This window comes from Panicum virgatum, chromosome 3N (assembly GCF_016808335.1).
Source record: "Panicum virgatum strain AP13 chromosome 3N, P.virgatum_v5, whole genome shotgun sequence".
Classification (NCBI taxonomy): Eukaryota; Viridiplantae; Streptophyta; class Magnoliopsida; order Poales; family Poaceae; genus Panicum; species Panicum virgatum.
Window position 1 is genome coordinate 22020975 of NC_053147.1, and position 12290 is coordinate 22033264.

The 12290-nt window shown below is 47.8% G+C and overlaps 2 protein-coding genes and 1 non-coding gene across 3 annotated transcripts; all 3 read left to right on the plus strand.

Moving 5' to 3' along the window:
• The first annotated feature begins 6379 nt into the window (after positions 1 to 6379).
• On the plus strand, positions 6380 to 8782 carry LOC120665087 (calmodulin-2). The gene is made up of 2 exons (XM_039944519.1): positions 6380 to 6615; positions 8135 to 8782. The coding sequence occupies exons 1-2, from the start codon at positions 6540 to 6542 to the stop codon at positions 8506 to 8508; spliced, it is 450 nt and encodes a 149-aa protein (XP_039800453.1). The 5' UTR covers positions 6380 to 6539; the 3' UTR covers positions 8509 to 8782.
• A 1081-nt stretch (positions 8783 to 9863) lies between these two features.
• On the plus strand, positions 9864 to 10825 carry LOC120665091 (probable calcium-binding protein CML9). The gene is made up of 2 exons (XM_039944521.1): positions 9864 to 10133; positions 10237 to 10825. Exons 1-2 carry the CDS (start codon positions 9899 to 9901, stop codon positions 10617 to 10619), a joined length of 618 nt encoding a protein of 205 aa, XP_039800455.1. The 5' UTR covers positions 9864 to 9898; the 3' UTR covers positions 10620 to 10825.
• A 1152-nt stretch (positions 10826 to 11977) lies between these two features.
• LOC120668174 lies at positions 11978 to 12173 on the plus strand. Its single transcript, XR_005672274.1, has one exon. It is a non-coding gene; the product is annotated as a U2 spliceosomal RNA (small nuclear RNA).
• Positions 12174 to 12290: the final 117 nt, after the last annotated feature.

The window sequence follows — 12290 nt, forward strand, 5'->3', positions numbered from 1 at the left end:
TCTTCTTCATCTCCCCCCTTTCGTTAGTCGTTACCACAGTGCCGCCAATCAGGCAGCCCATCGGAAGTCGCCCTCCTTTGCCGGGCTTGGGCCAGGAGTGAACCAAAAAGGGAAGCCCAGCAGGGTACGATGGATGATCCGATCCAGTTTTGCGAGCGATCTGCGTCGCGGTGTACAACACTACTGCAAGTGCAAAGCACCCATGTCGAAGTGTACAACAGCTGTACAAAGACACGTCCTGCTCTTTGGTCTTTGCGCGTGCGGTCACGGAAGCTGCTCGATCGCACTCCGTCGCTTGACTTGTTTCGTCGCTTCTTTGGAAGGCTGAAGATGCCGCGCGTCACCACGGGCGGGGAGCTGGAAAAACAGCCAACGTTCGTTTCGCGCATGGACCTGGGCACCTGGCAGAGGGAATGAATCTGTAGCTGGCACGGTTTGCGGTAGGGTTATACCGCTACAGCACTATTCGTGAAGTACTATTTTCCTTTTAGTTTGCACTAGCTAGATCAAAAGGAAGAAAACAAAGTACTCCTGATAGCATTAGGTGAGGAGTTGGGGATCCGAGCTATGTATGATGCAGCTTCAGAAAAACACAAATCGATAGGTTCCTCTCCCATGCATGTGTGTCGCTCAAAACTTGGGACAGCACCGTGTTGGATAAATACTACTACCATATATTCTATAAACTAGTTTTATGAAAAAAGAAACAAGCAGATAAAGAATGAAATAAAAGGATCATAAGAGCATCTCCAGCAGCCACTCTCTGCCGAATAATCTATCAATATTAGGAAAAGATGTGCTCCAGCAATTTTCCAATACCTCTTCCTTTCCCTGATAATTATTGGTTTGTCCTAATATTTCACCCCAACTCTCCACAAATAAAGGAAAAATTTTGGCTCTCCCAATATGTTAGTTGATTCAGATGAGATTATTGGGGAACTATACAAGTATCTCCCCTAACAACATATGAAAATGGTATTGGGATATCCCAATAATACATTTTTTGCGAGGAAAAAAAAGATTGATCATTAAGCTTAATTAGGTCACATTACAATCTAGAAGCACAACATGTTGTATACAACTAGGAATTTATGATAACCAAACCTCAGAGCTGAAAAGCTCGTTTAGCATGTTGTGCCAATTCATGTGCTACTATATTTTGCTCTCTATTGATCTTGACCAAACGAACATTTTCCAGCATTCTCATGATGTTTTTGTTATCTTCTACCAAGCTAGCATAAACAGAGCGATTAATTTCATGCTTAGCAAGAGCAGCCACACAACTAGAACAATCAGACTCTAGAATCACTGGGCTGTCACACCATTGATGACCCAACCACAAGCCTTCCTTACATGCAAGAAGTTCCGCTTCTTCCGCCGAGGTGCACTGAAATATGTATCTCCATGAAGAGAGAAGGACACTCCCCTTGTGATCCCGAATGATGACCCCTACAGAGGCTTCTCCCGTCGCCTTAACATAACTTCCATCAACATTTATTTTAATCCATCCTTCCTCTGGTGGTCGCCACAAGAGCTTGGGTGTTTGCTTCTCCAGAGGCACCTTTTGTTTTTGTTTTCCTGCAAAAACATTAAGGGGGAATTTTCCTTTCACATCATCTATAATGTTAAGTTGTTTTCCAGAAAAAGTTTTTTGCAGGGCTCTTAAAGCACGAGCTGATGCATCAATAGAAAGTCGGCCTCCTCCATGGGTTATAGAATTGCGGTCACTCCAGTTGCGCCAAAAGATTAGGATGATTACAGAGCGCTCTTCCTCAGACAGCCGATCTAGCAAGAGTAAAAACCAGTCTGGACCTGAGAATTGAAGTAGAGAGCCATCCGGCACAGGCCAATCTGTACGCATTATTTCCAAGAGAGCACGAGAATGAGGGCAGGCAACCACTGCATGGTAAGTTGATTCAGATTCCATACCACAAATATTACACGTATCGTCCTTCAAGATATTCATAGCTTTCTTGTTTTTATTAGTTGGGAGAGCATCTCTTGCTAAGCGCCAAGCAAAAATTCTGACTTTTGGAGGGATATTTGCTTTCCATATATGCTGCCACAGACATGTTCCATCTTTATTCTTGCTACTTGAAACATACGTCTCAAGGGTGCTTGTAACACCCAGGTGTTAATCACCTTTACTTAAGGCTAATCACGACACATAAATCTCAAATCGATATGACAAACCAATAGTTGAATTCTTTGCCAAACTTGGGATGGCCCAGGCTGGACCGGTCTGACCGGTCGGACCAACCGGTCTGACCGGTTGAACTAGGCTGAACCATTTTGAGGGGCCCCACAACATTTAAACATCTCTCTCTCTCCCAACAACTCACTCATCCTCACCACGCTCAGGTCACGCTCTCTCCCGAGCTCCCCCTCACCCAAACCCAAACCTTCCCAAATCCACCCTTTCCACTTGATTCCAAGTCCAATTTAATGATCAAATCGGCGTGGTGGGTCACTCTCTCCACGATTTCCTCCCTAGGGTGGCCGGGATTCAAGTTCTTGTGCACAAAGGAGCTCACTCAAGGTATATACACTTGTGTCGGCCGATCTCTTTTCCTAGGGGGTTCTGGGTGATTTCCTCTGGTCAAAAGCATTCGCATGTACCCTTGAACTAGTTCCTAGAAAGGGTTTGGAGTTGGTGGGCGATTTTCGCCGCGCCAAGGAATCCTAGGTTTTGGTCTGGGTAGGACCGGTCTGATCGGTCGGAGGGACCGGTTTGACCGGTAGGGGTCCGGACAGTCCGGCCATGTGTTCGGATACTCCGAGTTTGTGGTAGTCTGGACATTCCGGATTTAGGTCCAGATTCTTCGGACTTGGGAGTCCGGATACTCCGAGAATACATCCGGATACTCCGGATTTTTTGTCTCGAGTCGCACACAGGCCAGACCGGTCTGACCGGTTTGGTATACCGGTCTGACCGGTGCTAGCAGGGCTGAAAGGGTTAAATTAGGGTTTGTTAGTGAAAATAGATAGAAATTAATTTGGTTATTGATTACTTGTAATTTTTATAAATCATACATGCATTCTCTCATGCCATATGCATATGCATACGTGTAGTAGCCGCGGCGGAGGAAATTGTGTACGAGGTGGTTGCGGAGCCATAGGGGCCACAGGGGCAAGCCCCACAGCAGGAGGATCGTGGGGAGTCGGTCCAAGGCCCAACTCACCCCAGTACTGAGCAGCAGACGCAAGGCAAGCCCCGGTGCACATCCTATTATTTTAAATTATGACATCTATATATGTATCTATTAACTGTGCATTACGTTTAGGAGTTGTTTGGACCCTAGTTGCATGATCTCTAGGTTTCCTTGAGTTATAATAGCATGTATAGGACGATAGAAATACTATGCTTAATAAGTTCACGATAGAAGTCGAGTGACTTCTAGTCACTCGCGAGATATAGGATATTTAGAAGTCGAGTAATTTCCGGTTACTCGCGAGATATATGTTATCTATATTTATATTACAGTCCCTAAGTTATTGAATGTGATATGGAAATGTGAGACCGGACGAGGAGTGATGATGATGTATAGGTATGACAGCAGGACCGGGTTCCTGGTTGTCTTAGCCCCGTCTGAGTCGGTTAAGGACCGATCGTTGTCGGCAGTGCTGATCAGGGATTGAATTGTACTAACCACATGCCGGGAGTTGGAGGTAGTTGAAACCGGTAAGCCGAGTACTGCCTTGTTTCGAAAGTACAGAACTTCTACCCACCCCTTAGGGTGAGTCGAGTGGCCGCGAAGAATTGGGATGCATATGTTTACTTTTGGTGGTCTCTCGTAGGGCTCAGCTGACTATATGCAGGTGGGGCGGTTCTGTAGTTCGAGACGGGGAGGGGAAGGGTTGGTGCGTGTGGTCCGACGGGGCATACGCGTGCCGTGTTGATTAGGTCTACCTTGCAAGGTTAAATCGAATCGATTCACCGTGTCTCGCGGATATGAGGGCCTTGATCTCTTTGCTGCATTGTAGTAAAATGTTAGAAGGTAAGTTGTTTATGTATATATGTATATATATATATATATATATATAAAATCTTGAACACATTGAGATATTTGGATTGCACCACCATGTTTGCTATAGTTGATTCCTGCAAATATTAGATTAGAGTTAATTCATATATAATCTGAGACTAAAATAATGAAAGTAAGGAACTATTTTAGTCGCTTTTTCTGCAAAATAACCACCAGCCAAACGCCTTACATGTCTAGATATGTGGGCTAAGTTATACCCACTGGTCGGGTAAGTCTTGCGGAGTATTAGTTGCTCAGGGTTTGTTACTATCCAATTTATTCCAGGACACTCGGACGTGGATTTCCGCCCCTGCTGCGTTAAATTTATCCGCAGAAATGCAGAGGGGTGGGAAGTGGTGGAGCGAGACCCCTAGACTAGAGTTTTGGCGGGTTGCACTCTTGGGGCTGAGTGTGCAACTCCTCTGTTTTGCTGGGACCGGTCTGACCGGTCGGAGGGACCGGTCTGACCGGTGTCTACGTGGGGAACCCATGCACACCGGTCTGACCGGTGGGATGCACCGGTCTAACCGGTGGTGTCAGGCTGAACCTCTAGGGGTAGTGTAGTATAGTCTTCTCCTTGGCATAAATTTCTAGTTTTAATAGTTGGAAGACTTGTATATCAAGTATGTATTTAGACCCGGTTTGTAAAATTATTGTATTCGAAGTTGGTTTGTAAAAGTGTGTTTTATCCTATTATGTCACGTGTTGTATTTTCAAGTATTCGTTGTGCTTGTACCATCTGCGTCCGCCTTCGCGTGGGACTACCGCCTATATTCTAATCACACTATTTCTTAGCGATATTAATCTCATTTGAGCCCCGTAATATGATGATAATGCGTATTATGATAGTACAAATACTGTATGATTTTTTTTAAAATTCAAAAACAATAAATAAATAGTTAGTTAATGAGTGATAGTATATAGGGGGAATAAATATGGGGGAATGGTTGGAGAGGAGTTATAGGGGGAGGAATCTTTTGGAGGGAGGTAGTAAAATATAGTAAATAGTACGTTTGGGGGGAGTTGGAGAGGGGGAATGGTTGGAGATAGCCTTAGGAAGTTTAAAGACACTCATAATGTATGTGGGCAGAGCTTGTGCAACTGATTTTATCAAAACCTCCTTTCCTGCCAATGATACATTTTTATCACTCCAGTCAGCCAATCTTTTACCAAAGCGTGCTCTAATCAGTTGGAACTTATCTTTCTTCATACAACCCTCCGGGGTGGGCAAACCGAGATATTTCTCGTCAAAAGCCTCTTTCTCAATTTGTAGCTCATCTCGAACAGAATCCTTAGCCTCATCAGAGCATAAGGTCCCAAACATAATAGAGCACTTTTGGGTATTGATTAACTGACCTGTGCAGCTACAATACAACTGCAGAATATTCTTTATGCGACTTGCTTGCTCTGAATTCGCTTTAAAAATTAGTAGACTATCATCTGCAAACAAAAGGTGTGATATGGGAGGTGCCTGATGACATATGCTTAGAGCTTGCACTTGTTGGGATTCTATTGCTTTATTCAACAAAGAAAACAAAAGGTGTGATATGGGAGGTGCCTGATGACATATGCTTAGAGCTTGCACTTGTTGGGATTCTATTGCTTTATTCAACAAAGAAGAAAGACCATCAGCCACAAATAAAAATAGGTATGGGGACAGTGGATCACCTTGCCGAAGGCCACGTGTCGGCTTAAAAGTCCTCTGTAAAACACCATTGAGACTTACTTGATAAGTAACAGTGGTAACACATTGCATGATCCAGTTAACCCATTTATCGCAGAAGCCCAATTTGTGCAAGGTGCATTTTGTGGTATAAAGAATGTTGGATATCTAGCTTAAATATTATTTGTTTAGATGCTAGGTTTTTTTTCTCTTCACGAATTATACTTATATCTTTCTTATCTTCCCACTTATTATTATGTATATGCTCACTATTTATATACGAGTTGTCAAGTCAATTTCTTATCTTAGTTTTTCTTGTAGATTTTATCTTCGATAACACATGATACACACCACCTAGTAACCTCTACAACCACAAAACGAATAGTCCAAAGACCTGTCCACGATGATCATTCTCTTACCTCCTCTTGCCACATGCCACACATCCCGACCTTTTTTTAAAAAAAATATATTGACACCACTCAACAACAACACACACACCCCATACATTCCACATCCTTGAAAAAAAACGACATATCGTTGGTCATAACGTCAAGCTCAAGAAGGATTGACATAATATAGAATCTTTGGTTGCCTAGCGCCAAAGAAAGGGGAAAAAAGGAAAAAAATAAAAGCCAAAAGGAAAAAAGGTTAAAGGGGTGGAGAACCGGATACAAAAACCACGGTTAGAACTTGGAATCCTCCCGTCGCCTCACCGCTGCCTATAAAACCGGCCCGCGGGCCGGCCTCCCCGTTCCCCATCCGCGCAGGCCAACCAACAGTGACGCGATCACGGGCACCCCTCCCCCTCTCCTCTCCTTCCGCGTCGCGTGCCCTCGCCGCAGCCCATCCTCATGGCGGATCAGCTCACCGACGAGCAGATCGCGGAGTTCAAGGAGGCGTTCAGCCTCTTCGACAAGGACGGCGACGGTACCCGCCTCACCTACCCCCCCTCCCCTCCTCTCTCTGCCCGGCTAGGTTCCCCGATCTCTGGCGGCCGGATCGGGATCGAGCTTTCAGCCCCGCCCGATCCGGCCCGAATTATAGGGATTATGTCGGAGCCGTCGGGGGTACGGCTCCGGATCCGGCCGGCCGCGTGACGTGGTGCCTAGGGTTTGGTGATCTGTGAAGTAATTCGGTGGTTCTCTGCCGTTTTGGGCGTGGGTTGCGCGCGTTTTTTTTTTGCTCCCAGAGATTCGAGCCATCTAGTGACGTGTTCATTCCCAGCTACCAGCTGTTTATTATCTAGGATTTTGCTCGCAAGGCGGGATAACAATTGAAAATGGTTATGATTTTGTGGTGCTATCGAGGGGAGAACGATTTGGGGACCGTGAATCGTATTTACTTTCGGAGATAGGATCGGAATTCCAGTGTCTAGGGGAGCATTCATGGAGTAATGGACAGTGAACATTGTATGATCCGAGCATCTAACTTTGTGAGGCAGGTAACACATGGTTGCATGATCTGCACATCAAGTACTGGGGGTATCTTAGGGAATGGTTGGTTGGATTTAGATCATGGAGACTGTATGCACATGATTTTGAAGAAAGGGTGTTGGCTTTGAGCTATGCCTAGAAATTAAGGTGTGAATCTGTTCTAGTACGGTCTTGTGATGTTAAGCAGTGGTCGTTTTAGCTTGGAAGAATAAGTGTTATAAACATACTTTACTTTGATTTTTTTGCTTACATGATTGCCTTGTAGCACATTTGTCCTGCCTGTTTATGATCCAACAAGTTGGTCATATAATGTTTACTGTGTAGTCTTAGACCAGGCATAGTAGTAGGGCACTCTTTATCACACTTCACATTGTAGCTTATTTCTAAATGTCCTTTGTTGTTCTGTTGAATATATATTTGGACTTTCATGCTAGAGCTGGGTTTGATTACGCAAATTACTAGCTGTGGAGCATGGTTCTTTATTAAAGTGGCAGGAAACTCACTGCATTAATGTGTTCATGTTGCCTGGATTATGGTCAGCTATATTCTTATTTCCACTATTTATATTGTTATGTGATAAATCCATAACTTGACTGTTTGTATTGAGATGTTGATGACCAACATCATTGATATTTTCCGATAGCGACTGGCATTTTACTATTTCCTGTCATGTTACTTGTTTGACATAACTTCCATCCTTCTGAGGTGATACTTTGCTCCTTTAGGTGGCTTTTCTTTCAAGCAATGCTTGTTTATCAATTCTTTCCTGCTACAGCAAGTTTATTGTACTTCGATGGGTGAATGGAAGTCCTTGGCATGCTGAAAGTGATCATGTCGTTATTATGTGCTCTGTATTGTTATAATAATGTGAGCTAAAAATAGCCTTAACAGCTGTGTAGTATTTGGCTTCAAATTGAACAAGCTAGGACTTCTATGACTTTATAAACCCTTTATGAGAAGACTGCATGTTTTCTAATACTAATCTTAAGCTTGATTTATTTTTCCTTGGGCAGGTTGCATCACTACCAAGGAGCTTGGAACTGTGATGCGCTCCCTTGGCCAGAACCCTACTGAAGCAGAGCTGCAGGACATGATCAACGAGGTTGATGCTGATGGCAACGGGACCATCGACTTCCCAGAGTTCCTGAACCTGATGGCAAGGAAGATGAAGGACACTGACTCTGAGGAGGAACTCAAGGAGGCTTTCCGTGTCTTCGACAAGGACCAGAACGGTTTCATCTCGGCTGCTGAGCTCCGCCATGTCATGACCAACCTTGGTGAGAAGCTGACCGATGAGGAAGTCGACGAGATGATCCGCGAGGCTGACGTGGACGGCGATGGGCAGATCAACTATGAGGAGTTTGTCAAGGTCATGATGGCCAAGTGAGGAGCGGTCCCCCATAAATAAGTCTGTCAGGAGCAAACCGAATTATCAGGCTCACAAGCTGTACTTTGTCATGTCCCATTGATGAGTACGTATCAGTATCATGCAGGTGGTAATGTTGAGTAGTGGTCGGGTTAGGTGGTGTAGTCATGGGAACGCGACATCAGATACCTGTTTCTTTTGATTGCGATGTTATCTTGCATTATTGCGCCTGTTGGAGCTTTAGGATTTGCTGAAGTTCATATTTTCGTGTGTATTGTTTTTCTTTTTTGCGCAAGCCCTGGCTTTCATTTTCAATCGATCTGCATGGTATTGTTAGTTTTGCGTGCATGTTATGTGGGGGTTGATGCTGTTTCTGGGTTGGTTATACTGGACAAATCTGTATGAGTGAGTGTTTGATTCGGCCGTTGTGCTCTTGAGGAGCCGCGCCAAAATCTTTCCAGTCCAGAGTCGCACTGCAGCTGCGATATGATTTGCGAAGTATGCCGGTCCAGAGACGTTGCACTAGGATGGAAAAGGAAGTCCGGTGATTCCTTTGATAATGCATCGTTCCAGAAAGCGCCCATGACTCGTGACAGCAAATCTCTTGCGGTGCTGTTCCAGCTAATTATTCATGAATGAATCATGAAACAGGAGGAACCAATTAGGTGTGGTTGAACAGGAGGAACCAATTAGGTGTGGTTCCAGGCTGTTCAAACAAGTTTGTTCTAAAACGACAGTTTTGTCACCATTGCCTCCATGGCTGCAGTACGACTTGGTATGTATGGGGGAAGAACAATCAAGGTGTGGCAAAATAGGAATTGAGTGGTGATGAAACTGAATTGCTAACCTTTTGATTTCAGCTGCTCCTAATTGTTAATAATCCGGTCATGGTTCATCTTCAGCTCTGTCCCCCCTCTTTTGGCTTCTCTGATTCTGGCAGACCTCTTTTAATACTGCTCGTGTCAGCTGCCGGATCTCGATCGGTTGCTGCTAAGGGCCTGTTTAGTTCGTGATTTTTTTGATTTGGCTACTGTAGTATTTTCGTTGTTATTTGACAATTTATGTCTAATTATGGACTAATTAGATTTAAAAGATTCGTCTCGTCATTTATAGTTGAACTGTGTAATTAGTTATTTTTTCAACTGCATTTAATGCTTCATGCATGTGTTCGAAGATTCGATGTGATGGGTACTATTGGAAAATTTTTGGGAACTAAACAAAACAAGGCCTAAGTGCTAATCGTGATGGTTTGGTGAGGATCATGGCGGCATGGCCTATCTTTACATGCAACCAGATGGCCAGATTGGATCACGCCAGGGGTGGATGAAACGTCGCTTTTGTGATTACTAGGTGCCGCCACTGAATCGATTAAGTTTGGCTATTTCCTACCTGACCAAGAAACAGTGGCTTCATGCCAGATCGGAGATTGGAGATAGTTTGGCCTTTCCCTTTTGACTTGTCGGAATCGAACCATAGAAAAACTCTGCACTTCTTCCTCGAGAAAAACAGTTTGCATCCACCGCAAGAAAGAGGCGGCTGGGGTGCTGGAGAGCGAGCAGCTCGGGCGGGCATGGCGGAGAAGCTGACGCCGGAGCAGGCCGACGAGTGCAAGGAGATCTTCGACCTGTTCGACGCCGACGAGGACGGCAAGGACGCCGCACCCGCCTCACGCGCGCCCTAGCTCTCTCTGCCGCCACGCACAAAAAAACTAATCTTTTCTCCGTCTCCTTGGCAACACCCCCGCTGCAGGTCGCATCGCCACGGGCGAGCTCGTGACGGCGCTGCGCTCGCTGGGCCAGAACGTGGACGAGGCCGAGGCGCGGCGCTTCCTGGTGGACGCGGGCGTCCCCGCGGGCGCCGCCGCCATCGACCTCGCGGCGTTCCTGGCCGTGGCGGCGCGCAGGATGGGCGCCGGGCCGTCGGCGGAGCGCCTCGCCGAGTGCTTCGACGTGTTCGACGACGCCCGCAGCGGGTCCATCCCCGCGGAGCAGCTGCGGCAGGTGATGGTGAGCCACGGCGACCGGCTCACGGAGGAGGAGGCCGACGCGATGCTCCGCGAGGCCGACCCCCGAGGCGAGGGCCGCGTCGAGTACAAGGAGTACGTCAAGGTGCTGCTCAGGGACAGGAAATGATCCGGTGGCCCGTCGCCGCCGGTGGGCGCGTGCATGCGATCGCTGGGGATCAAGATTATTCAGTGTGTGTCTGTGTTAACTTCGTCAGTGACTCGGTGTTGATGAATCCTGGGTTTTTGTACCAGTTGGCACAGTCGATTACCACCAATTTACCTTTTCTTCCGGGTAATCTTGTGTTAATCAAGCTGTTTTTTTTGTTTGACGCCTCTCATCTGGGTGTTAATCAAGCTACTAGGCACGAGCACGAGGTTTACGTGGGCCCTGAAAATTTCACCGTTCCAATCTTCCCATCAGGTGGGCTGGGCGGATCGCGATTGCTTCGTCGTTGGGCCGAAGCCCGTTACATATGCCAGCGCTCGCCCACCTCGCCCAGAGCCACAGAGCACGCGCACCCAGCGGCAGCGCCGTTCAGCTGTTTAGTCCCGCCTCGCCCAACCAAGCAGAGCCAGGGCGTCGACTCGCTACATAAGCACACCCTGGGCGCCGATCCAAAGCATGGCCGTGTTTGGTTGTGGGGTGGGAAAAATTTTCATGGAATCATTTCCATGTGTTTGGTTGGAAGAGGAGGGGTGACAGGCGGGACCCGCGCCCACCGCGGGCGCCGCCGCCGCCGGAAGGAGCCTTTGCCGGCAGGATCCGCCGGCCTGGAGGCAGGAGACGCCGGTTTTGGGGCCGCCTGGCGCCCCACCCACCGTCGACGTCGCGAGCGGGCGGCGTGAAGATTGGGGCCGGACCGGCGGCCGCTGGCCGGTGCTCGGCTCCACGCTCGCGCCGGCGTCCCACGGAGCAGCCGGCTTCCGGCCCCTTTCCTTCTCGTTCCGCCGGCTCGCCCGTCCCCTGCCGTTGATTGCATCCGCGGCCGAAGCTCCATGCGCCCTTATTCCGCCGCCGCCGCCTGCCTTCCTCCGCTGTGCCGGCCGACCTCGTCGCATCCCCTGCTCGAGACCGCCGGATCCGGCGACCAGCCGCGGTTCCCTCGCGCTTGGCGTCGGCGGCCCCGTCTCTCTCCTGCCCCGCGGCCTTCCGTTGTCGACGCCGCCGCAAGCGGACGCGGCCCCAAAGGGGACAGATCTCCGGTGGGCGGCGGCGGATGCGGGCCCTGGCTGGCCGGATTCGGTGCGGGAGCAGCGGATTGGGGCGGTGGATTTGGGGCCAGCGGCGGGGCGATACGCGAGCGGCGGGAGAGCGGGGAGGCAGAGGGCGTTGCGCCGGGGGAGGGTCACGGGGACACATAACGCGGTCGCCCATGGGTCCCCCTGCTGGCCCTTCTCCTTGGGCCCAGTTCTTCAACTTTTTTTGCCAAACACGTGAAAACTTTTGCAGGGAAAATTTTCCTCCCCCGCAACCAAACACGGCCCATACCTTTCTCGGCCTTTTGGCTAAGATCAAGTGTAGTATTTGTTCTTATTAGTTTAATATCTGATATGTGGGGTAAGTGTCCACTTTGATATTAAATTTATTTTTTTGGGGGGAGGGCCCACCACAGTGGCTAGCCACTGGGGTTTTGAGCGTCGCCCAGCCGTTGCACTATTGGCAGGGTTTGGCGCACCCCAACTAAATCTAAATTAAATTTTAAATTGTAATATTTGAATTTAATTTCATTTTCAATTTTTATGAATGGATTTGATTACGTCTCTGCTTCTACTATTCTGCTTAGTTGGGCCTGATGGA

Coding starts and splice junctions, on each gene's coding strand:
- LOC120665087 (XM_039944519.1), top strand. CDS start 6,540: ATGGCGGATCAGCTCACCGACGAGCAGATCGCGGAGTTCAAGGAGGCG. Junction 6,616..8,134: donor CTTCGACAAGGACGGCGACG/GTACCCGCCTCA, acceptor TTCCTTGGGCAG/GTTGCATCACTACCAAGGAG.
- LOC120665091 (XM_039944521.1), top strand. CDS start 9,899: ATGCCAGATCGGAGATTGGAGATAGTTTGGCCTTTCCCTTTTGACTTG. Junction 10,134..10,236: donor GTTCGACGCCGACGAGGACG/GCAAGGACGCCG, acceptor CCCCCGCTGCAG/GTCGCATCGCCACGGGCGAG.